The following is a 22,585-nucleotide window of genomic DNA, read 5'->3' as shown; positions in this document are numbered from 1 at the left end:
TGAAAGATTAAAGGAAAAGGAGAGTTTATTTTGGAAACAGTAAAAGCAGACACGAAAAATTTGTTCTTTTACTTCTCTTGATACATCTGCCAAGATTGTGTCCAGTGATGGAGTGCTTGAGAGCTAGAGAAGAGGGGTCAGGTGAAGACCAAGATACATGATCATACCTTGGTAGTTTTTCATTTCACTTCTTGTCCAGACTGCCGTTTTTTCTTATTTTTTTCTCATTTGTTTGCTTTTTATCTTACAAGAATACTTTTTGAAACTTCTTGCTTTCTCACACTTCAGTCATCATGGTTTGGAAGCTGTTGCAGGGAAGGTCCAATGTGTTCTGTAGGAATCTGAAATATTAAAAGAGGCTATCGTGTTCAATTCTTTGTTTCTTTACTATGAAGCGAGTAGCTGTAGGCTTGGCAGTCAAAAGTTCAACTGAGACAGGAGCCTAAAATCTTTGCTAATTAGACCACCTAAGTTTAAGGGCCTAAATGTGAACGTAGGAATCTACCTGTAATGATGGTGTCTAGAGAAGCTTAGTTTACAGCTCTGAAACACTTGATTCCATGCCTGCTGAAAATGAATAATTTCTGTTTGTATTTCTGTACAGATTGAATATTTACTTAAAAAACTCACCGAAGCAATGGGAGCAGGCTGGCAGCAAGAGCAGTTTGATCATTATAAGATTGCTCTCAACACCAGTCGAGAAGGTCTTTCTGCATGGGAGCTGATTGATCTCATCGGAAGTGGGCAGTTTAGTAAAGGGATGGACAGACAGACGGTGTCCATGGCAATCAATGAAGTCTTTAATGAGCTCATATTAGATGTACTCAAACAGGTAAGAACCACAAAGCACTAATGTTTTAAAGTAGAAAAATTTATTGCGTAATTAGAAAATTGTACTGGAATTTCTTTACCTGATGGATAATGAGCAGGGGGAAATTAGGTAAATTACTTATAAGGGTTCTTTAATATAAGCTTATTTTTATAAAAGAGAAATTGTGCTGCTGTTCAGATTGTTGTAATTGTTGCACTATTATGAATGAGTTGCTTGTTGGGAGAGTTTGTTTTTAGAAAGTGAAAGAAGTGTGCTCTGACTTGAGATAGAGCCTTTTTTATACTAGGATCACCTGCTTGTTAGCTGACAAAATAGCTGCAGCACGCTGTCAGTTCTTAAACCGGTGACAACTCTTCAGTCTTTGAAAATGCTTTCTTATAGTTTCTGTTACGTTGTAGCAAATACAAGTTGTGCTGATGATAACCTCTGTATTCAAACAAGGGGTCTGGACAAAGGTATTGCTCCAGCTCAAAGGTCTGCTTCCAAGTTGCCCCACTTCAACAGGGCAAAAAGGTGTTGAAGAGCTCCAGAGCTCTCTCCCTTCCTGTTCTGCCTAGCAGGCTACATGACTGACAACTTATTTACCTGTACTCAAACACAAGAAGTCATGCTGGCCTTTATATTCTTAGCAGACTTCTGTCAATCTTCAGTTTCTTCAGATTTCCAGTGGCTGGATTATCAGTTTAGGAATGGCTTTAAAGACTGTATTTCGTTCATGGGAAGTATAAATATCACAGGGACCTGGGGGGTCACAACAGAGCTTACCTAGAGAGCTATTTAAAATTTACTTTTACCTGACAGAGAATTTTTTTCATCTTTGATTTCTTGGCTTGTTGGTGAGGAGAGAAACAAAGGCTTTCTTGGCAGGTGTTCCTAAGCTGTTCTGAAGAAATCATCAGAAGGTCTTGGCACAGGAAATTCTTTCAGAATATCCACAGAACAATGCAGAAGTCTATTTTTGTTAACTGCTGATTGCCTGTTGGAGGTGAGGGCTGGGGTCATATATGCACACATAGTCAGTTGAGGGCAAAATGAAGTCATTCTGCTGTTTAATACCATGAAAATAAAATAACCAGTGTCAGGTCAGTCCTTCCACTTGAAACTTGTGAGGAAATGGAATTCTTTTCAGTTTTGATACTGCATTGTCTCTCTCTCTCCCCCCTCCACGTTCTCCACGTTTTTTGGTTGTTTTTTTTTTTTACTGTCTCCTTTCTTTCCTCTCTTGGTGGCTGGGCCTCTTTCTCAAGGATGTCTGAGTGCCTTTGAATGGCTCCTTGACACTTAAAAATAGCTTGTGTCAAGATTTGGCCCAGCGCCTCCTGGACACTCACTGGCCTAATGGAGAACGGAGTTCCCCGTGTGACTTACAGACATCTGGTTCCATCACAGCTTGTACCCTGATACCTTGTTGATTCACAGAATTGTCCTGTTATTGCAGTATATGATTACTTCAAGGTATTCATTAATGACAGCTTGTATCGTAGCCAAGTGTCATACTACCCTTTTTATTGTACACTTATCCTGGATCTCCAAGGCTTATGGAGGGTATTTGTGATATTTAGTTTTCTGAAAGACGTGTCCTTCATGTGATAGTTGGTGTGAAAAGATCCCCAGGAGCTGTCAGTGGGCTCTGGGAAGATGAGAAGCAGCTGGTGCACTGAAATAACAGATAAAGATTTTGCAGAAATTTGAGGGGAAAATATCAGTCTGACTTGGCTTTGAAAGCAAATTCAGTATGTTAGGAAGGGGAAATACACGTGGGTATCACTTAGACTGTGCAAGGCATGAAAGAGTGAAGCTGCCGGAGTCCCTCACATGCCCTTGCGACCACCCAGACCTCAGCCCAGAGTACGGAGGCGGCAAACAAAGCTGTTTCTCTGCACATTCCTGTTTTGGAGCAAGGGAGTGGGATGGCACAGGGGAATAGGCACGGCCTTGGCGCTGGCCATGTTTAACTGGCTAGAAAAGCTGAGCACGGATAAGTTGTATGTGTAGGGGGATTGTTTCTTTTTTGTTTGTTTTTTTTTTTTTTTTAAAAAACAAAAGGACTTCTCCAGCTGTCCTGAATTTTTTTCCCACTCAGACCTGTACAGAAAGACACCTTTGACTTAAATATGCCACAGCACATTTATTTGTTTGCTTGTATCTATATTGCTATAGCTAAAAGCCATTACAGAAAAATGTTCCTTGGTCTCCTTTCCAACTTTTCATCCTCTTAATCTGGAATGCTTTGAGTACAGTGCTTTCTGTGTGGCTTGTTCATAGCTATATTGACATAGGTGTTTCACTTTCATCTGTGATTTGACTTTTTTCTGAAGTTAGATGTCAGATAAAAGTATGTAAGTGATTGGGGAATATGGTTTCAGAAATGGCAGGTATAGCTGAAATACTGGTGAACTTTGAAACTCTAGGTAAAAAACTGACTAGGTCACAGCAGTGCCCCTGATAAGATCACTAAAATCATCTTTCTATCATTCTAAAAATCAAATGCCTGAAAGAATGACCAATTATTATATCATTCTCTGTGCACCCTTTTCCATGAGATGGTTTTTGAATTGCTATAGCCACACTGGATAATGTATAACTGCACTTAGTGTTGCTGCTTATATTTTAGATATGTTAATATTTAATAGAGGCGAACTTGGATGATTTGATCATGATACCAGCCCTGTTTATTGTCATTACGGAAGATTATAATTTCTATTCTTTTATTTGTATAAAGGTCAGTGGCAAAGTATGGGCTTCTCTTCCTTCTTTCAAAATAGTCTTGTTAAGGCTTGCAAATGTTTTTCTCCTATAGGAAGTTGAGGGGATCATCTTTCAAGGAAAATAAAATACTGTGAGTGAAATCTTGGCATTGTTTAAATCAAGGTGCAACTCTGTTCCTTTAAGGGAAAATCCAGGCTTCACCAGTGTTCCCATACCCCATCCAATAAAGATGCCAGGACTATGGTTCTGTTATCCGTTTTGCTGTATGCTTCTCATTGAAGTATCCTACATGGGATCGCTTCTTCAATGGGGTACAGCTAAATGAGTTTGTTGGCAGGGTAGAGCCACTACCCTGCCAACATAGGATAGAGGTGCTTCTGCTTTATCCCTGGGAATATCCCATAACAGGCTGGATTTACAGTGTGTAGATAGATGCAGGCCCACATCTGTCACTGGGGTGTGCATCCACACAGGGCTGATTTTTAATAACGGCTGTCATTAAAGTATTACAGTCTTAGCGATGGCAGATGTCTCTGCTCGACTGAAGAAAACTAAATAGTAAAGGTCATCAAAGAGGACTGAAGAGTCATAATAATGACTTGATAATGACATAATAATAATTGTTCAGTTCTTCAGGTAACCCAGTTACTTAAAAACTGGACAGAAGAACAGTGAGTAGTTTCTCATGGGCTAAACAGTTAGCAGTGTGCTGGTATTAGGAATGGAGTGTGTAGGTGAAGTATTTAGGGCCTTGAGCTAACTTCCGTGTGCTCTGTTGGGTCTTTAAGCCACAAAACCAAAAGACCAGGCCCTTCAACAGAGGCCGGGCATTTCAGCTGATCTGTTGCTTTTTACAGGGCTATATGTTGAAAAAAGGTCACAAAAGGAAAAATTGGACAGAACGATGGTTTGTGCTAAAACCCAATATTATTTCCTACTATGTAAGTGAAGATTTAAAGGACAAGAAGGGAGACATCATACTGGATGGCAACTGTTGTGTAGAGGTAAAAAAAACCAACACCAAAAACTCTGTATGTCTCTAAAGATAAGAATTAATCCTTTTTTTTCTGTGCGGGATGGACTCCTGGTATCTTTCCTTTAATGGAGCTTTTTTTTACCTTATATAAAACCAGTTCATAAACACTCTTTTAAAAAAGGTTCTTAGTGCTGGTATTTGTAGCTCTGTAACAGATACGTGTAACAGCATACGTGGGGCTTAACAATACAACTTAGATTTCAGTGTTTGCAAAGCTAATCCTTTTGTTACCCATTCTAGGCCTTGCCTGACAAAGATGGAAAGAAATGCCTTTTTCTCATAAAATGTCTTGATAAAAGCTTTGAGATCAGTGCCTCTGATAAAAAGAAGAAGCAGGAGTGGATTCAAGGTGAGGTTTCAAAAATCTTAGTTATGTGAAAGTTAAGGTAAGCTGAAGTCTTACAGCTGTGCTTTACTCAAATTTGAAATTCTTGGTCTTGTGATTTTTGATGTCTCTGATTTGGGCACATGGAAAGGATCTTTAAGGAGCCTGAGAATCAGGAAGAATTAAGGGTCCATGTAAGGGGAATCGGTTTCTGTCATTTAGGCAGCCATAACCAAAATGAAATAGATATTATTGTTGTTTGCTTTTTCTATATTGCCTGTACTTCTACAGATGGGGAAGGGAAGAGGACTACATTGTAAATTGTTGTTTTTGGGGAGAAAGGGGAAGCTTGTTCATTTCAGCATCACAAAATAGTGGCTTTGCTTTTACAGTTTTACTTGAGGTAGTATGGTATGGTGAGCTGAGGATAAGGCTGGGAACTAGGGCTGCCTTTTCTATTCCCACGGTGAAGTTAGTTCTTCTGTGACACATTCTCAGATATGTGCTGAGTGATAGTTACATGCATCTTTTGCAGAGTGAGGTAGAAGCCCTTGCAAAGCCACTCTTGCAATACTATTGAAGTATGTACAGCATTTAAATATTTGGAGCTGTGTGCTTTCATTTACACTTCCCTCTTTACCTAAAGCATGTGTTTAATTGCACCAAGGTCAGATGTATGATGAATGATTACTTAGTTCCAAAAGGAGATCTTTTTTCACAGTTGTAGTAGGTGAATAAAATATCAAAATCATCTGCCATTCCTCAGCTTTGCTCTCTGAGTATTTCCTCACTGTGAATATAAGTGCATGAGAGCTACTGTCTTACTGGGAGAAAGTTTTCCCTTGGAGTATCAGTAAGAATAAAGGGTTTAGGGTTGGTTGTAGGGAAGTAAGTGATGATGTATATGTTAGATAGCATCTTACTGCTTGATTAGAATCACTGAATCTAGGTAGTAAGAAATCTTGAAGTGTTGAGGGTTTTTTTTTTTCCCCAGCTATGCATACAAGTGACTTGTATGTCCATGGCCTGTTAGAAATCAATATTGGAATTGACATAATGCATTGGAATTGCCAGACCTTATCCTTGTGGCAAACAGCCAATACTGAAAGCCAAGTGTCTTTCACTTTTGGTTTGTGTTGACAGCTAATGAGAATTAGGAGAACTGACATCAGTTATTTCGGATTTATAATACATGAAAAAAAACCCCAACAAACAACACACCACCACAGGTATCCAGAAAGTTTAACATTTTTCCTTTCACTGGTGTTCTCTTCCTCTCCCTTCGTCTTGCATGCTCTTTTCCAGCCATACAGAGCACTGTAAACCTGCTGAGAGCGGGGAGCCCTCCACCCCACAAAGAAGCACGCCAAAAACGAAAAGAATTGCGCCAGAAGCTGTTAGCTGAGCAGGAAGAGCTGGAGCGGCAGATGAAAGAACTGCAAACAGCCAACGAGAACAAGCAGAAGGAACTGGAGACTGTGCGAAAGGTGGGAGTGGGAGCCGCTAACCTTGAAGCTTTAAGCTCAATCTCTGTGGTTGAGCTGGGCTTCTTATAGTATAATTAGGCATCTATTCCCTGTTCAGGTGTTCAGACACATGAAGCGAACTTCTCCAGAGGAGGTGAGCTTGTGTCAGCATCAGCTCCCTAAGCAAGTAGATCTGCTGGTTGAGGCTGCAGTAAAGCCCTCGGCATTGACTGCAGCAGTTTCTAAGGGCTGTTCAGCAGGCTTGGGGTAACTCATGTGGCCCAGCCCTGTCCCCTGTACTTATGAGGGTATTGTGAAGCCACTGTAGAAGAAAGCCGCAACTGTGGTGATGGTGTTTGGGGACTGGAGAGTCTAGTGTTTTCAGTTACTTGTGGGTTTTTTGCTTTTCTTTTCTGTCAGACATGTCTGTCAAACTTGGGGCTTTCCGTTAAGATTTTCTTACATCGTTTTCCAAAGTTACGTTATGTGAATTGTACGTGTGGGGGAACTGTTCTCTTCACACAGATGTAATTTCTAGAGATATAAATTTAATTTACAAAGATTCCAAAGATGCAAAGTGATTTTGTGAGTATGTATAGGCATAATTCTATTTTAGAGTAGTTTGGGAGAGATTTATAGAGCTGAGATGCATAGCAGCCATTTATAAACTGTTTAAATGCGTGTTCCTTGTAAATGCTGGATTGACTTCTAAAAGCCTGAGAACTGGACTAGAAATCTCTGAGTATTAGCAGAAGACTTGCTGAATACATTATTTTCCTTCTAGACAGCTTTTTAGGCTAACAACTGGGCAGGAGACACCAAGGTGCCTTTGCTGTGGCTGCATACTCGAACAGTAGCTTGAACATGCTGATGATCTTTGTACTTTGGGACAACTGCTACCTCTGCAATAGTTCTCCACAGAGATTTGATTAGTATCCAGATATAGTTTCTATTTATCTTTTCTTTTTAAAGACTTGCAAGAAGAGTTACTATGGCTTTCATTGCCATGATACCTTTTAAGGAGGAGCGTGCCTTGGAAATAGCTTAGAACACTGTCAAATGCCTCCTTCCCCACTGCTGCCTAACATTTCGGCTGCTGAGTCCCTGCTGCTAGAGCAGTCCAGATCTTTGCTCTGTGCTTAGTCTAAAGCGTCTTTTGTTCACTACCTTCCTGAATTAATTTGATTTTTTGCATTCCTATTTAGAACAAGTCTGCATCATTGCTTGAGTTTTTCATAAATGAAAAACACTAATTTTAGCCCTTAGTTAGAAAAAACTTTAATGATCTTTGTGTCACGGGGAGCTATAAATATTGTGAGAGCATGTTAAAGGTGCGGAGTCTAGAAAACAAATAAAATAATCCAAAATGTGTCTCTTTCTTTAAAAGTCTTGTCATTAAATCACAATGTGTGGCGAGGAGAAATTTGTCTTTTTTTAATTAACCTTGCACTGACAGTACTGACGTGGGTATTATTCTGTTTGCCTTAAATGGAGTCTGACAGTGGAAAACGATTTTTTTAATTTAATTTTAGTACCTATATTCTACCATGTGTTTAAGATTCAGAATGCAAAATATGCTTTAAAGGATAGCCTGTGTTAGCTGCAAGTTACTGCTGAGTAATATACCTGTTAACAGAAACCACAGGGCTGGATTTCAGTGTTGAGTTTACTTTATGGAGAAAAAGTTACGGGGGAAGGTAACATGAGAGCAACACTAAAGGAGCAGTAGGATGTTGACAGGCTCCAGGGAGTTTTGTAGAAATCACAATGGGTAAACTAAAGAGAATTGTGGCAAGAAGCATCTTTTGAAGTGGACTGGATTAAAATGACTTCTCAAGGAAGGTAGTTAAGTCTCTGACATGAACTACTGCACTTTGACTAAGTGGAATTAGTGGGGAGGTACTGCCTTGGAGGAACTTAAAGTGTTTGATTAGTTAGAAAAATGTTCTTCAAGGAAAAGGCTTTGTAAATGGTTCAGGAAACTGAATTGTGGAAAGCTTAGACTTAGATTTGCTCCTGATGGCAGTGAGCCACTACTCACGCAGCATCTGCCAAAGTGCGCTCTGAGACTGGTTTGTATTTTGATAGCTCCTGCAGTAGAAAATTTCAGAAGAATAAGAGTCTTTGTCTAAAATAATTTTTTCATATTTTTTAATGGAATTTTGAGATACACACATTGAACAGACTGAAAGGTAAGTTTTCTTACCAAGAGAGCATGCACAAGACTTGTGCGCCCTTTCTGTTTCAATCTGGGGTCTTGCATGGGATTCAGAGACTCTGTGCTAACTAACCCCTGCTGGAATGGTGTGTTCCTGCTGAGTCCCCCTCCCTTCCTGCCCCCTACATTTGGGACTTTTCCCTAAACTGCATAGTTTGTGCCAGTAACCTTACCTGCCCGGAATTGATGTCCTCTGACATGAATTAAGCGGGAAGTTGCTGATAAAGAGTGGACAAACAATGTATTTTCTTGTTGAGCTCTCTGGCAAAAGCCTAGCACCCACCCTTGCCTGTGACTCTGCACGTTCACCCTCTCAGCTCAGTGTTGGCAATGTTTGTTTAATTTCAAAGCGGGGAAGGAAATCCAAAGAAAATTTCACTTAAATAGGCATCTTGGATTTGACTACAATTACATGTTTTTAAATGTTCTGGCAGAGGCGGAATACTACTTCTAAAAGGCTGGCATTGTTTAAGCCTTTCAAAAGAGAGCAATTCTGTACTATCTTATACAGCTTAAAAACAGAAACTAGGAGCTTTCTCCTTCCCTTCTTCCCATCTATTTCAGATTAGAGTGGTATCACAAGCACTCAAAGGATTGAAAGTTTTAGCTTGGCAGTTTTAATCGTTTAGACATCTCATTAGTTCATCTAGGTTGTGTGAGGGAAGATGGTTTAAATGCGGTACCTTCCAAAAATATTAAAGAAGATGGGTGTCCTGCTCTTACTGATGATCTGTGGAAGTAATTTCACCAGACTAGCGTATTACAAAAGAAGGGTGCTTGCTTTCCGTTTCCTCTGAAGCATCAGATAAGTTTCTTAGGAAAATTCTGTGAAAGAATTATTTTGGTTTGAGTATTGGTAAAGTTTTGGCTGGTGCTTGTACATTTCTAACCTTCCATGCATTCTAAGAACACATGTTGTGTTTTTACACAAAATCCTGATGAAAGGAAAACGTGTAACGACTATCTTTTTTACATCTTGATTTCACAAATAGAAGTTACATAAGTTGCAAGAAGGTAGGAAGGTACCAGCAGCTGTTTCCTAGGCCTTAGCTCTGACTAGGCTAATTTTTCCCCTAATTTCAAGTGATGATTATTGACTAGAATTTTATTTACCTTACATGGCAATTTAGGGGATGTTAAAAGGATGTGATTCACAATAGCACAATCACTTCTTATAGGCAAAGTTTGTGCCACTTCTGCTTTCCCGTGGCAATTTAGTGCTTCTCACTTGTTTCTGTATGAACTCTTTTCACTGTTGGAACTTCTGTGCAGTCCTGCCTGCAATGTGGTTTTCCATAATCATTTTCAATCTCATATGCGATAGAGAAGGAAATACAGCGATTTCTATTGGTTGTGCAAAGCAGGACTCAAAGGAAACTTGGAGGAAGTCTGACAATTGACTTTTCTTTGGTAAATTTAAAATTGTCTTGCAAATAACAAGATTAAAAATTATATTGAGAATAGCCTCAGGCATTTAAAAGCAGCTGGTGCCTCAATGCTTTTGAAGGTTTCTTCCGTTTTTGTTAAAAACAAAAATTGTTAAATAAAATTCCATTCCTTCCAAATGTTTTAGTTTTGACAAATTACTTTTTCCTTCTTTTCTTCCCCCTACCCTGCCCTTCACTTCCAGCAACTGGAAGCAGCAGCTGCACGTGCTGCTGAGGAAGAGAAGAAAAGACTTCAGACTCAAGTCGAATTACAAGATCGCTTCAGTTTGGAGCTGGAGAGAGAAAAAATGGTGAGTAGTGCATGAGTGTTTTTGCTATGATTATACATAATGAGCCATACGTTCAGCAGTGGCTTTGCTCACAGGCAGTCACGGAAGGGATTCCACAGAGTTTGCAGGAGGCTGGAGAATGCAACCTGCATTGCATTTATTTAGAGATGTAGGAATAAAGTATTTTTACTAGTCAATTCCGATACTGGAACAGCTTGCCTACCATTTGTATAGCATTCAAAGCTTAAATATTATAGGAGAATTGGGAAAAATTTGACTGTTTGAAAGATAAATGCAGACTGAAGTTATCCTTGCAATTTTCAAAGATGGAGAACCTGAGGCCAGTACATACTATATGAGTATGCAAAAATGAACACAGGCATGATGAAAATGCTTTTTAGGAATTTTCTGAGTTGAATATATTCCTAAAACTACTGCTTTTTTATACTGTGTGTTCTTTTACATCTACACACATACACAAACATAAAATTAAAGAAATACTGTAGCTTTACAACACTGCTACTATAATCCACACGGAGAATTTCCAAAAGAACTAATTTTCAATCTTCAAGGGCTTTGTCAGGTATAACAGGCTTTTCTGTTAGCTGGAGAAAAGAAGTAGAAATAGTCAAGTTGATGTGATTGAACGTCTCAGGACATAAATGCACACAGTGCTGCTTTGTGGGCTAAGTGTTAATTCCTGAACATGGTCAGTTCTGGGTCAGCGGGATTTAGGTTAGCTGAGGGAAAGCAGACTGCAGACCAGTGGGGCAGGACACTTGACAGCAAGCTTTTCTTGCTGACGTCAGGGCCTGTGCTCACCTTCTGTGAAGTACATGTTATGTATTGCTAAGTGCTGAGGTTTTGGTGCTTTATCCTGACTCAGTTCAAAGCCAGTTGTCCCCAGCACAGTGATGGGCTGAGTGGGAAGACGGCTCTGGTGCCGCAGCACCCCTGTTTTCCCGCTCTGGTCAGTGAAGGGGGGGAATGAGGATCAGAGACTGGGTGACCGTGGATATGCAGCATCCTCTCACCTTCCTCTATCCCTTACCTTTGTTTTTTGTTAAGAGCTGCTCTTCTCTTAGCAAAGCCAACCTCCTCAGCCGATTTCCAGCCCTTTATCCATCCTGTGCTGTTGTGATGCCATCATCCAGATATAAGTGTGTGAAATACACTGCTGCCAAGGGAGAACTTGCCTGAGGAAAGGAGTGGAAACAGTGTAATTAAACCAGCCTGACCTTTGTGTCTGGGCACTCTACGAGCTTTCTCTTCCTTCAGTTTCGTGTATCTGTAAACTTAGTGAAGAGATCAAACTGATTGAAGTTAGGTTTAAACCCCTGTAAAAATCCCATGCTGCATGAAGTAGGACAATGTAAGTAACCTGTATTATTATTTATTTTTTTAAAATGCTCTTAGTTACACATCTACAAATCTAGACTCAATTTTATCAGATTTGCTCTGCAGGCAGCAGGACAAAGTTTGTCTTTGAAAACCTGTTTCTGAGGGAAAGCTGGCAATTCCTTTAGAAGTTGGAAAACTGAGTTGAATGGTAGCTCATATGTGTCCTCAATTTATGCTGCTAGGTAAGACAAAAAATGGAAGAGCAGGTTGCTCAGAAATCATCTGAACTGGAACAGTATTTACAGAGAGTACGTGAACTGGAAGAAATGTATAAGCAGCTACAGGAAGCTTTGGAGGATGAGAAACAGGCACGTCAAGATGAAGAGACTGTAAGGAAGCTTCAAGCCAGGTATACCTTTTGCCTAATGGAGACTTATTTCAATTCCCTGCTCCCCCCTGCAATAATAAATAACTGTGCCATACTATTAAAGATTGTTTGCATCTTGGACATGCTGCTGGAAAGGGGGACTAGCTTGAAGTCCAAACACAGAATACATTTCTTTTCCTTAAGCTATGAAGGCTAAAGCTGGTATTTATGATATTTTAATGTGTTTGATTAGCCCTTAGCAGTGGGAGTGCTCAGCAATTTCAGAAAAGCAGGCGCACTTATTTTTCATTGGGTGTTGTATGTATCAGCACTTGAAAAACTGAGATCACTCTATACAGACTTTTCGATTCTGTAGTCTATAAAGCAGTAACTGTAAATATGACTTTCTGCTGTATTTTATCACAGGTTTAAATTGCAATTGATAAAGGGTTAAGTCTCCTTTTACTCATATGGGCTTTGTTTAGTGTGGTTTGTGTCTTCATGTATTCAGTCCTCCTGAGACAATTAACATAACTGATGCATGCTTGTTTCTTCCATGGTTTTCAGTGTTGTGTATTTGCATTATTGACTAAATTTTCTGAATAGCCTTTTGTAGCAGTCAGACTGCTTGCGCTGCTGGCATGATTTTCAGCTTTACGCTGAAGACAAGCCAACAAGCAATAACTTTTTCCCTGCTTCCCAAGCTTTTTTTTTTTTTTTTTTTTAAAAAAGGGAAGAAAATAATTAGCTTGGCTTCCCTACATGTGTGCTACATAATGGATACAGCTTACTTTAAAGTGCAATCAACATTGCAATCCCCGTTGCAGATTACTGGAAGAGGAGTCAGCAAAGAGAGCTGAACTGGAAAAATGGCACTTGCAGCAGCAACAGGCCATTCAGATGACAGAAGCAGAGAAGCAAGAGCTAGAAAACCAGAGAATGATAAAGGAACAGGCTCTTCAAGTTGCTATGCAGCAACTGGAACGACTTGAACTGGAAAGGAAGGAGGCCCTTGAGCAATATGAGGTGAGCTGTTCTGTTCATCAACCTCTCCTACTTAGCCAGGCATTCAGTAGTTTAACTGAATTTGAAGTTCATCAATATCATGCTTCTTTAAGGATTAGCATGGCACAAAAATTATAACAACAGGTAGGATAATAATGCGTTGGGTTTTTTTGGCCTAGACCAGTAGATGTATTTGAAGAAGAGGGCATGTTTCAGACACACCACCTCCTTTATTCTTTTGTCCCAATTCGCCTGCAACCCAGCTAAGTCACCTCCTGAAATACTCTTTATATGTTTGTCTTCTACTGTAGACTAACTTCTTATACAGTCCTATTGCTGTCATAACTAAATGTCTTATGCTTTTGAATTGGTTATTCTTGCAATGTTTTGATGATGTCAGGGGGCAATATTATCTTCTACAGATGAAAAATCAATGTACTACTGTAGCCCCTTGCTCCTCAAAAAGGTATTTAAGCACTGAACTGATGTGAAGGATAGCTAGGAATTAGCTTAGATTCTCAATGTGTAGCAGTGCCTTGCATCCCAAATGCCAGGCCTGTTCTCTGCTCCGCTGAGAGGTTTAGGTGAAGGCTGGTAGCTGTATTCATGGAAGAAATAAGAGTTAGAATCCAGCAAGTACAGAGTATGAAGTGCTGCATACTTTCCAGGGCTAGGGAGGTGTTGATCCTGCGTGTATTTAGGTCAGGAAACAAAACGTGACTGGATTTCTGTTTACCTAGGGAGTGTGTTTATGCTGCCTCTGTGCTGCTGAGGTTAGCTCTGTGAAGGACAAGCTAGAGCTGTCTCGGCTGGCACAGAATACAAATGCTGCAGTGATGGCAAGCAAGGGCCCAGGTGGGGTAGTTCTGGCTGCTTTACAACTTACCATGTTGGTGTTACATCTAACACCATGGTTAGATTGCTTTTGGCTAATACTTGACTTCTTTTAGATGACATCTCAGGTTTTTTGCATATGAAACATCATTGACTACTCCAAAGGAATTGCTGAATACAATAGACATAAAAAACCCCCCCAAACAAACCCCCCCCCCCCCCAAACACCCCCCCCCCCCCCAAACAAAAAAACCCCCCCCAAACAAAAAAACCCCCCCCAAACAAAAAAACCCCCCCCAAACAAAAAAACCCCCCCCAAACAAAAAAACCCCCACCAAACAAATGGAGTAGGTCACTGCAATAGTTCACTCATTATTTCAGAAACAATTAAACATTCTGGCCTTCCATTTGGAATACACCAAAAGCCTGGTTTAGACTGAAGAATGCCTCTTCTGTGCTTGTGTTAACAGCAGCGGTCCTTTTCCTGGCTTACATTTTATGATTTCTGATAGCGAGAGATACCCACTAGGTCGTCTTGGATTGAAACAGAAAATGCATCTTTCTGTTTTGAAACTAGTTTATGCTTTCAATCTTCATGAAGACTAGCCCTACTTACACAGCTACAGAATCTTGTAAAACCTAGTTATTTTTGGATTCTGGTTTGACAGCTTACTTTTATACAGCTAGCAACTGACTAAATTACGTAGGGTGGTTAGAAATGACGTTCTCTTGTCTACACTAAATGGAATGCTGGCTGAATTAGCGTGGTTCTATCTTTAGATTTAAAAGGATTTTTTTTCTTTTAATATAAACAGAGTAAAGTTGTTCTTGTTTTCAAGTGGGCTGTATCTTATTTCAGGAGGTTAAGAAGAAGTTGGAAACAGCAGCTAATAACACCAAGAGTTGGAAAGATAAAGTAGCTCATCATGAGGGATTAATTCGACTAATAGAGCCAGGTAAGTTATCAACAGAAAAGTTACCAAAAAATACATATTCATTCTGTCTCATATACTTAGATCACCTAGCGACTTACTGAAGTCTGCCTTTTCCTGTAGCTTATTGGTTTCACAGCAGCCTATAAATACCACTTTTGAGAACTGCTGATGGTAACTTTCAAGTCTTTACCTCTACGGCCCTACTGTAACAATTAATTTTTATTATTATTACTTGTTTGTTTTATTTAAAACAAAGCAAGGATCAACCTGAACATTGCATGGTTTGGGTGTTTAATGCAGTTAGCATAAATGCTAGTTGCCAAAAACATGAAGTAAATATAGCTAAAAAAATACTTGATTTTGGGGAAACGTTTAATTTCTTAGCTTGATTAATAGTGTGCCAGCACAGAGGAAAGTGGCTTTGTAATGCAGCGCTGGAGAGATTGCTTTCCTTCAAGGACATCTCCAAAGGCAAGAAGAGGGATTTACTAATATACAACTATTTGGGGGGGGGGGGCGGGGCAGTTGGGAGATAAGGATGCAAAAGGTTGCAGCAGTTGACACCTTCTCACACTAAGCACCTTCACTGACGATGTCCTAGGCATTCCTCCCTCCGTGGTTAGGCAGGTCCTCAGGTCATCTTTGAGAGGGTTTCCAGTCATAGAAGAGACAGTACTTACCAAATCATCCTGTGGCAGCACTTGGCCTGTCCCACCGATGGTGGGTGACCAATGTCCCTGTCAGAAACGCCCATTTCAAGTATTGCACTCTGTCTTCCAGGTTCCAAGAATCCTCACTTAATCACAAACTGGGGCCCGGCTGCCTTCACTGAAGCTGAACTCGAGCAAAGACAAAAGAGCTGGAAAGGGAAAAAAGCCGCTTCGGAGTAACAACAGTAGCTGACGTATCATTTGTGAATAGAAGCCCACCTTTGTTCATCCTGCTTTGCACAAAGCAGCTTCTCGCTTGTAAAGATCTTGGTTTGCTCAGGAGGTTGGGCCCTTCCACAAGGAAAATACTGTTTACTACATAGGAGTGTCTACTTAGAGCTCAGTAATTACAATAAGTAAGTGGTGTCTGACAGTACTTGCTGTTTTCCCTCACGTTTCCAGAAATTCTGTTCTTTTATACAAAACTTTTCAACTGAAGATTTTTATTTACATGTAGCTTGTGACAGAGTAGTTTCTATACTAGCCTGTAACAGTCTGACAGCATTTAACTGATCAAGCAGCATCACTTTCATTCCAAAAAGTGAGGGGAGCAATTGTTTCCTTGGTTCAGTTAGTATAATTTAAACCCAGGATAAAAAGTCCTGGAGGTTCTGTCCAACTCTGAGAGCATTACCTTTCCTTCCCTTGTGTTTCCTTTTCTTTTTACTCTGTCTGTTGCTCTTTGCACGGTGCTTAGTGCTCAGATACATTCTTCCTTAGCGAGGGTAGACTGGCATCACTGGGTACCTGCTGACTGGTCAGATTTTGTGCCCTGTTTTCCTCTGTTTGCAGGAATCCAAACAAAAGAACTGGAAATAGACATGTACAAAACACTGCCATAAAACATTTGGAAAAAGTAGTCATGCAAGCTTGTTCTTCTACTGTCTCATACTTGAGAAGTGCTAAAAAAACCCTTGAGAGTTCTCTTCATAGTTTAAAGGAGGCACAGTTTTGACTTCCAGATCTCTGGAGCAGATGAATGACGCTCATAGCACATACAGGCCAAAAATCATCTGTATCAAGGCTATGTTTGTGTAGGAAATCTGATTACAACATACCACCATTTTAGATGCAGCACTTTAGTCTTATTCTTAACTGGAGGCCAGATTAAAAAAAATGCAAGAGGAAAACTAAATTTGACATTTTTATTTTAGATAAAAATGATAAATGTGTAGCAGTACTGCTTTAGAAAAAATCCATTCCTGTCAGTAAAATAATTACTTTCAGCGTTTCTAGTAACAAGGCTTCCTAAAGATCCTACTGCTCTGCCTCAAAATTCTCTCCAGGGACAAAGCCAGTTATTTCTGTTTCTGTAGGGAAAAGGAACAAGTCTGTGATTTTTGCTTCGTAGATCTCCCACACCAGACAAGAAGTCAGTCTATTGCTAAGTAAAATAACATTCTTGCTAAATTGTACAGATATTTTGAGAACTAAGTCCCCCCTCCTGAAGATCAGGTGCCCATTGGTGTGGCTTGTTAGTCAGCTTCGACCTTTGTATGTACACCGAACAGGGACATCCATCTCTTAGCACCTGCTTTTTAGTTCAGCTAAATGTTAAATTATTTTTAGTAAATCAGAAGTGAATGTTTCAGAGGGATAATCAGTGCATTTGTGTACAGCATTGTGATACCTGGATCTCAGAAGAGCAGAAGCTGTACAGAAGTGATCTTCAGATTTCGAAGTCAGTAGCATTTTATTTGCCTATTAACTAAGACTCGCTCAAATACTGAATCTTCTCAGACGTTTATTCTCGGATTATATTTTTATACTAATTGAAATCTTTAATGTTTCAGTAAACGGAGTGCTGATTAGAAGGGCGGGAAAATCCAAGATCTTCCTATCTGTATGTACTGTACAGGAAAGCAGTAGTTCCTTAAGCTTGCTAACAAGGCATTTTAAAAATTGATTATGTTTACAGAAGAAATGTGAAAAAAAACTGTTTTAGAGATAGTAATGTATACATTGTTAAACATTGCTAAAGGAGATGGAACAGTATTTATAACTACCAAACATCTTTTACGTGGAGAGCAGAAGGTGTATTGGGGCTAAACTTGTTTAATTTTTCTAACAGTCTTTATTTTGGACAAATGTTTTTTAAGAACACCAAATGATGCATGTTTTCTTATTTTTTACTGTTCTTTAGAATTGGCTATTTAATAAAGTAATACAAAGTCATTTACGTTTCTGAATTAATTGATGTCCTTTTGCATGGGTTTCTTTGGGTTACTGGAGTTCAAAATCCAGTAACTGTTGTGTGGAAGTATTGCTTTGATGGAAGAAATACACTCTTTCTTAATGGTCTGATCAATGGGATTTGGATTAAAGCCATAATAAAGGCAGTGGTCACACAGATAATATAATTTGTCTTAACAAACAGCTCTACTTCTCTTAACTGTTCATATTCACTACACCTTGATACAGTACAATGATGCTTAGCTATGACAGCTCAGTAACAGTACTTTGAGGGTGCAGTTTAGCTGTTTTCTGAAACACAATGAATTGATACAACCCTTGCATCTACAGTAACACGTCCAGGCTTTGAGTACTAGCCTCGGAGAAGGGCGGCCTGATCTTACCAGCGAGTGAAGGGGGAACACGGCTGCAGAGTGCAGGCACCTGGGCACATACAGACATGTGCCTCTGCAGGAAAACAGCCCTTCATTAAAATGTCATCCACATACATCTGTTGAGTTCTTTCTTAGAAGAAGAAATGCGACAAGTCTCCTTTTAGCTTTGTTGTCCCTGCTTGCTCTGACAAATTAAGAAAGTTTTGTGTGAAGTGTTGCACAGCAAAAGTGGGGAAGAGGTTGGCTTAAAAATTGACCAATTGCATTTTGAGCAAAAGTACCACTTTAGAATGAATCCATTAAAGCTACACTAAACAGAGCATTCAAAGAGAGAGTAGAGCTGTGAGTCAGACTCACCACTCAGCACAGCATAGAAAACTGCAGCCTCTGGTGCGGTATCATTTCTGGTGAGCCCAAGGGTTACAGCGCGCTCATTCCAAGGACCCACCGACATTGCTAATGGTGAGGATATCCTCAATGAAGTGTGATGCTACGGATGTCTCTGTTCTGCCCCGAGAAGCCGTGCAACATTGTAGTGCCGTACATACACGCCAGGCTTACCTACGCAGAGGCCAGTGGAAAGCTGTGTCTGCTGCTCTTGAACCCTCAGTAGATGCACAGGAGCGCTTAGTCCACTTGTTTTGTCTGTCAGGTTCAGATTTACTTGCTGCTGATGGTGGAACAGGCCTGCAAACCAAGAGCAGAGTACCATGCGTTTTTTTTTTTTTCTCCTAAACAGGATTTTTTTTGCCCTATGACCATTTTATGGAGCTTGATTTATGAGACTTGCATACTTATTCACACATTCCCGAGCCGTAACAGGCCGGTTTCCAGCAACTTATATTACTTCCGTTTAACTGTCCTGCATCATCAGCCACAAAACCAAAGCCTATATGGGAGAGCAACAGTGTGTTAGACAACAGCTGTATCCTGGGGCGGGGGGACCCCAACCCCAGACGAAGTGCCTGTTGAGTCACGCAGGCCTTCTGGAACAGTAGCTGCTCCATCCATTTCAGTAAAAGTGATCTGAAAATAACTGCTCTGATTTTTGTCTCAGATATGTGAAGCAGTTAAGCAAACAATTTTTTGAGCAAACCTGTGCATGGCCAGGAAAGGGGATAGCCATAAGGTCTTTTAGCTGCTTTGGGGAGAGAGGTAATTATTTGCTCATAAAGGCCACAGAAGAGAGGAATTATAATGCGCCATAACGTTCTCATCTCTAATAGAGGGAAAATCTCCCACAACACTATCAAGATTTTAGTTCCCCCACTCACCAATTAGGGATTTCCAACTCTGCCTGCACTATGCCGGTTATTTGGTAATTGTAGCGCTCTTTTGTTTGTTTTTTGCCTTTTGCCTGGCTGTACCGGCTGGGACCTTGGACGGGGCGGGCGGCAGAGCCAGGGGCGGGAGCAGAAGGCCGGGCCTGGGCCCTGCCTCATCTTTGGACTCCAGCTGCCACCTGGTGGTGGCTCGGCCCTGACGTGCCCCAGCTTCCCCAGCTTCCCCCCTTACCAGCGGTTTCACTCGCCCTGGGAACGTGTCCCGCGACAACCAAAGCCACCCTTAAGCTTCATCCCCCTTCAACAACTGCAGCAGCCGGTTACAAGAGAGAGGTACAATGACGTACAAAGGCTGGGAAAATGTTAAGTGAACCAGATCTCCTGCTGTATTACAATTACCTCACCGCCGTCGTTGCAGCACATTGTCCTTGAGTTCATAAGTCAACTCGGTTCTTCTGTTATCTCAGCTCAGCATGTCTGATCCCAGAGACGTCCCATGAACCTAGGAAAAAGGATTTTACAACAACGCTTGTTACCACTGGCCTAGGATAAATTTATGCTCAGAGCCTTGAAGCTAAATTCAGGCATATTTTCCAAAAAAACCCCACTGCACCATGGAAGGACAATGTGTACAGTTGGATACATCATCCAGCAAGCTCTCAGCTGCAGCGCAAAGCTTGGGCTGCCATATAGGTTTCCTAATGGAAGTAAAGCAGGGTAAGGAAAAACTGTGTAAGGAAGTTTACTTACCTGCAAATAGTGTTTTCCTCGGTGCCTTGTGTACATACCTTGTTTATCCTTCACCCCCATCCCCTTCTTCCTCGTCCTACTGAAGGGCACTCATTGACCTGCAGGATAAAAGCAGCCCCAAGGCTGCCGGAGTGGGGCTGAGAGAAGGATGTGCAATGTCCCAGCTCACACATATTCCTCTTTTGGGAGCAGGACCCAGACTCACCCCTTCAAGTCACAAGGTGGGGGGGGGGGAGGGGTTGGGGGAGAAAAAGAAAAAGAAGGAAAAAAAAAAAGAGACAAGCCTGTGGTTTGAAACACTTCGGGGCTCCCCACCTGGCAGGGTGAGCAGCCATACAGACATCATGTCTCGAGGACTCCTATTATTGCTCATGTGGTCATGAGTTCCAAAATAAAACCCAAACAGAAAGTTTTTAACACCACATGAATTTAGAGACTATCGTGACTTTCATACATTGACTCTCACTGTGAACATCAACTACTTGGAAATGTTGGGGAAGCGAAAGTGCAGAAAAGCACCGTTTTACGAGCTGGCTTTCTGGGTATGTTCAAAGTACACATCCTTCAACAAATGGAAAGGCCAGTGGTTGTTTTAACACTTAGGATGAAAAAAGATTTGGAAAAAGGTAGCCGCTTCTCACCTCCAAAAGAAATTAAAATTGGAACAGTATGATGCAAAACAAAAGAGAAAAACATCCTGAAAAGCCTTCAGAGGGAGATTTAATGAGGCAGTTTTTAACACCTAGAAGCACAATTCCGGAAAGACTGCTTGAGAAGAGCCCCTCTCCCCACTTCTTTCTGATATCTTAGCCTAGTTGACAGAGGTAATGTAAAAGGATATGAGCAGCTGGTCAGAGGAAAACCCATGACAGACTGGGCAGAATGTTGATAAAAAGAAAAAAAAATTTTAAAAAATCACAAACCCCAGAACAATTGCACTCACTTTTCCCCATTGGCCATTATTTTAAATTCCTTAATAAATAAAACAAGCACAAAAAAATAACCCTTTCTACCTTAGTCAGTGTGCTCATTGCTCACATAGCTCTTCTGCCTATCAAAGGAGCGTAACCTAGCACCAGCTTTATACACAGTTATTAATATGATTGCTAATGAATAAAGCTACTTGCCATGGCTACAGCACACAAACAGCTTTTACAGGATCCGGGCCTAATAATGTCTTTGTGCAAACGCTCACCTGCTGTTATTCCTGTTGTCACCCGTTTTCTGAGCACACAACAGTGATTTGCTGAGGTGATGAAGACTCCACCACGGGGAACCTACCAGGGTGTTTGTGAGCCTTGGCTGCTCTCACCCACAGTTGCACAAGGTGCCCGTGTCCTTTCACCTAACTTGGCCAACAAGTCTAATTAGAACATGTTAGTAACTCAGACGGAATTAAAAACTCAAACATTGACATGAGACAGTTTCAAAAGCAGCCTGGGCTTCCTTGGTGTTGACATCTATTAGCTGTTTCAATGCTTACCAGAGCATGGGGATTTCTCTTTCCACTCTGAAGAGGCTTGTGCAGCTCAGCCCCAACACAGCGTGCAAGTGCTGGGGAAGCCCAGGTTCTCTGGGGTGTTGGTTCCTTGGTCCTGACTAAAAAAGGAAAAACACACTTAAAAAAAAGATCTATTTAAAGTTAGACTCTGCTTAGACACCTTTAGAAAGTCCCTCTCACAGCATAGCTGGGACTGAAATTTTGCATTTGGAGCACCCTGAGGTTGTGTTTCCCCAACTGTTTCCTTTGCCAGCAATGCATTGGGCCATTTTGCTCTTTCCAAGCCGTGAAGTTGACTGCTGTGTCTGCCTGTGAGGGAGGAGCACGCCCCATTTTGCAGCCGGGCCTTCCCCCTTGCCAGAAAGATTTGTTGGCCCCGAGCTGCTTTTTCCCAGAAATGATGGGGAGGTGGGGTACAGCCTGCTCACACGCAGGTCGCCCCCAAAAAGGTGAGTGGTGTGGGGCTGCTGCCTGTAGGGATGGAGGTAGCATCTTCTGCATTCGCTGTTTTGCTTTAGCATGGCCATTGCCTGCCTGCGAGGATTGCACGATGCCCATGGGGGTAGCTGCTGGCCCACGGAACATCCTGGGGAGGTAGCTGCCCAGAAACAACCATCACCCCAAGCCTGGTCTCGCAGCACAGCATAGCCATACGTAGCCCCACTTGCAAAAGAAACTTGCCTGCCCATGCTCCCTTCACTGTCACCATTACAGATGGCAAGAGACAAGCCCACAACCGCTTTCAGGCCACCTCCAGCCAGCAAATCATCCCCATTGGCAGGAGAAAATCCAGAGCATATATTCCTTGAAATCATATTTCCAAGGGATCAGTGGCCAAGGGCTGGGCGCAGGCACAGGGTGTGGTATGAGAACCAGCTTGGCAGAAGAGCTCACCAAAGTAAAAGGCAAGAAGAAAACCACAGTGGGGGCCAAACGCCCTCACCGGGCTGGGCCGCTCCCCGACATTTCTGCCGTCTCTGCAGAGCGCG

General features: G+C 41.3%; 1 protein-coding gene across 2 annotated transcripts in view; it reads left to right on the top strand.

Annotated features, from left to right (window-relative positions):
- The window catches only part of SWAP70 (switching B cell complex subunit SWAP70), a 41,362-nt gene extending 23,656 nt beyond the window's left edge, over positions 1 to 17,706 (top strand). For both annotated transcript variants that reach the window (XM_059825856.1, XM_059825855.1), the window contains 9 exons: positions 605 to 832; positions 4,399 to 4,545; positions 4,818 to 4,926; positions 6,208 to 6,389; positions 10,217 to 10,324; positions 11,887 to 12,053; positions 12,839 to 13,037; positions 14,710 to 14,806; positions 15,566 to 17,706. In XM_059825856.1, coding sequence (XP_059681839.1) covers positions 605 to 832; positions 4,399 to 4,545; positions 4,818 to 4,926; positions 6,208 to 6,389; positions 10,217 to 10,324; positions 11,887 to 12,053; positions 12,839 to 13,037; positions 14,710 to 14,806; positions 15,566 to 15,675 — 1,347 coding nt within the window. In that variant the 3' untranslated portion in view covers positions 15,676 to 17,706. The remainder of the gene's footprint in view (positions 1 to 604; positions 833 to 4,398; positions 4,546 to 4,817; positions 4,927 to 6,207; positions 6,390 to 10,216; positions 10,325 to 11,886; positions 12,054 to 12,838; positions 13,038 to 14,709; positions 14,807 to 15,565) is intronic.
- Positions 17,707 to 22,585: the final 4,879 nt, after the last annotated feature.

The sequence above is a fragment of the Gavia stellata genome, chromosome 17 (genome assembly GCF_030936135.1).
Source record: "Gavia stellata isolate bGavSte3 chromosome 17, bGavSte3.hap2, whole genome shotgun sequence".
In the NCBI taxonomy this organism is placed as follows: Eukaryota; Metazoa; Chordata; class Aves; order Gaviiformes; family Gaviidae; genus Gavia; species Gavia stellata.
This window is presented reverse-complemented; position numbering and strand designations above follow the sequence as displayed.